We start from the raw sequence: 3,340 nt of genomic DNA on the forward strand, positions 1-3,340 counted from the left end.
ATACTTAAATATTAATTATATTGGTATTTGGTGTTATCTGCTAATTGATTTTTCAGTTGTACAATATTTTTTTTTTTCTATAAAATTTTGGGACAAGTGCCTGATGCCCCATAGAGTATCAAGATTTTCAAGAAAGAAAATAATACGTATCGGATCAATTTTAAGCGTTCAAGAAGTTACACGTGAAATATACAAGCGATACGTACCGACTCGTATCGGACTCAGACTTCGATACGAGGCGGTACGTAGTTGTTCCTTATCGATACGTAACGCATTTTTCTTCTTGAAAATCTTGTATCACTCTGTTTGATAACACGATTAAAGATAGTACTGTCATTAGCCATGTGGTGATTGTTTACGCATAGTATCGTATTTATCGTAATCGTATTATTCGTATTGTCAATTATTTTCATCGCGTTTGCATATAATATATATTGTTTAAAAGTTTTATTCGTGTACTGTTTTTTTTTTAAATATAGTAGGTATGTCGAAGCGTAAAATTTCTTCTTATTTTACTTCAACTTCAGATAATAGTAAGCATTTTATTCCTGACCAACCAAAACAAGTTGAAAAGGAACAACCGATAATACCATTATTGATTGAACCGAATAAAGAATCCAACACAATTGTAACTTCAAATAGTTCAAATTATACTGATATTGGCCAAGTAGTAAGTGGAAGCATAATATTAAATGATTTTATAAAATTCACAATACTCGAAAAAAATAATAAACCATCAGAAGACTTTGTTTTTCCTTTTTCTTTACACAATAAAAAGGGAAAAGAAGAAAAACGGTATTTACGATTGAATCATTTTCAGAAATTCAGCTGGTTAGAGTATTCAAAAAATGAAAATGGGTTATTTTGTAAAACATGTGTACTTTTTTTAACCACTACAATGGGTGGTGCTCATAAAACAGAGCAGTTAAAAAGGTTGGTAACTAAACCTCTAAATTTATACTCAAAATTGCTTGGGAAAGATGGTGCACTAGAAGTTCACAATAGTACTCACTATCATAAGAAAGCTGCTCAATGTGCAATAGATTTTAAAATTACATATTTGAACCCTAATAGAGAAGTAATAAATATGTTAGACTCTCAAAGAAAAAAAGAAGTTGCCGAAAACCGTGCTCGCATTAGACCAATAATTGAAACAATTATTTTTTTGGGACGACAAAATATTGCATTACGTGGGCATCGAGATGATGGTAAAGTTTCGTTTGATGAATTCCCAATTGATAATGTCGATAATGATAAATCTGTGATTAATGAAGGCAATTTTAAACAACTTCTTAAATATAGAGTAGCCTCTGGAGACCATGTTCTTAAAAATCATTTGGAAACGTCAACTGCTAGAGCAACTTACATAAGTGGATTCACACAGAATGAAATTATCAATTGTTGCAGTAAAGTTATTTTAGACAAAATTTGTTCAGAAGCTAAAGAAGCAAAACAATTTAGTGTGATATTTGATGAAACAACGGATATTTCTAATATATCTCAATTAAGTTTAATAATCCGTTATATATTTAAAAATCAAGTAAATGAAAAATTTTTGGGATTCATTAATTGCCACGACTATATATTTGAAAAAAATAAAGATAAATTGTTGAAAGATAGTGGGGTAAATCAAGATCCTATTAGTGAAATTCAAGAGCCTAAAATAACTGGTAAAATTCTAGGAAATGCAGTTGTACAGCTATTGCAAGATTTTAATTTCAATTTAGATAATTGTGTAGGTGTTGGAACGGACGGTTGCTCAGTTATGGTTTCCTCAGCTAATGGAGCAGTTCAACAAATCAAACAATTTGCAAAAAATGCAGTGCACAGCCCTTGTTCTAGTCATGCCTTAAACCTGTGCATCTCAAAGTCTTCAAACATACAGCTTATTCGAAACTGTGTTGGTGTTATTAAAGAAACCATATCTTTTTTCCATTTATCAGCCAAACGTAATTTTGTGTTGAAAAAATATTTAACTGGTCATAAATCACTTTCTAGCTTATGCGAAACGCGTTGGGTAGAAAGACACGATAGTGTATTGCAATTCAAAAATTCACTTGTCAACATTGTAGAGACTTTAACTGAAATTTCACAATGGAATGATATTACTTCATCAGCAAAAGCTAAAATTTTAATATCTGGACTCTGTACATGTGATTTTATTTTATCCCTTAATTCTTTATCTCAAATATTAAGTGTTACATACCCCATCAGTAAAATTCTTCAAAAACGAGATGAAGATGTAGTAACAGCATCAATACACATTAATAATGTTATAGATGTACTCCAAAAGTATCGGTCAAGCTGTGAGGACAAATTCAAATGTTTATTTGAAGAAAGCAAGTTAACTTTTGAGAAACTTGATGTAGAAATGAAATTGCCTAGGCTTGTTGGTCGTCAAACTCATAGAGGGAATATAAATTCTGGATCAAATGATCCCTTGGACTACTACCGTATAAATATGTACATACCTCTTCTAGAAAGTATATTAGAAGATTTAAAATACAGATTTTTAAGTAAAGAAAATGAAAATATTGTAACCCTAATGTTGTTAGTTCCAAGTTGTATAATTAAAATAAAAGATGAAGAAACATATACCACCTTCAAAAAAATTATTCAAGTAATTACTTGTTACTCATTTTTTGAACATGTACCAGAAGAATTAATTAATGGAGAACTTGAACTTTGGTATGCTCAATGGAGTAAACAAGAAACAGAAGGTACTTTATTATTGGTTTTTGTTTAAATATATATAAAATATTATGTTTATTTTGTTAGGGAAAAATATCTGTAAAAATGCATTAGATGCTTTGGATGAGTGTCATCATCATGTTTTTCCTATTCTTCACGAAGTTTTGTGTATTATATGTTCACTGCCAATCAGTGTAGCATCTGCTGAGCGCACCTTTTCTACACTCAGAAGGTAAATATAAAAAAACATATTATGTATTAATAAGTTAGTAATATTAACATATAGCTTGGCTTTACTCTTTGCTTATAATAAGATTTATATACTATATATTAATTATAATATTAATATGAATTATGTATTATGATAATATTTAATAGTATGCTGATGCATAAATTGAATCTAATAGGTTATAGGTACTTCACGTGCGATTATTACTTTTTCTTGCACTTTGCTTTGCTTATTTAGACTGAAAACATGGTTACGTTCCCAAATGGGAAATGAACGTCTCAGTAGTTTGGCTATGTTGCATGTGCATAGAGACATAGACATTAACATTGATAATGTCATTGACATGTTTGCAAAAATGAAAAACCGAAATAAAAATTTTATATTGTAAATATTTTATTTTTCAAATTTTAAATAAATATT

The 3,340-nt window shown here is 29.6% G+C and overlaps 1 protein-coding gene across 3 annotated transcripts; it reads left to right on the forward strand.

The window, feature by feature from the left end:
• Window positions 1-6: 6 nt before the first annotated feature.
• Window positions 7-3,323, forward strand: LOC103312004 (zinc finger MYM-type protein 1-like). 3 transcript variants are annotated; one of them, XM_029492458.1, is made up of 4 exons: window positions 7-1,670; window positions 1,740-2,720; window positions 2,779-2,923; window positions 3,158-3,323. In XM_029492458.1, exons 1-4 carry the CDS (start codon window positions 485-487, stop codon window positions 3,306-3,308), a joined length of 2,463 nt encoding a protein of 820 aa, XP_029348318.1. In that variant the 5' UTR covers window positions 7-484; the 3' UTR covers window positions 3,309-3,323. The 3 variants fall into 3 exon arrangements, with proteins under 3 accessions (XP_029348318.1, XP_029348319.1, XP_029348317.1); XM_029492459.1 differs by having other exon boundaries at window positions 7-670; window positions 821-2,720; XM_029492457.1 differs by having other exon boundaries at window positions 7-2,720.
• Window positions 3,324-3,340: the final 17 nt, after the last annotated feature.

This window comes from Acyrthosiphon pisum, unplaced genomic scaffold (genome assembly GCF_005508785.2).
Source record: "Acyrthosiphon pisum isolate AL4f unplaced genomic scaffold, pea_aphid_22Mar2018_4r6ur Scaffold_21534;HRSCAF=24189, whole genome shotgun sequence".
Classification (NCBI taxonomy): Eukaryota; Metazoa; Arthropoda; class Insecta; order Hemiptera; family Aphididae; genus Acyrthosiphon; species Acyrthosiphon pisum.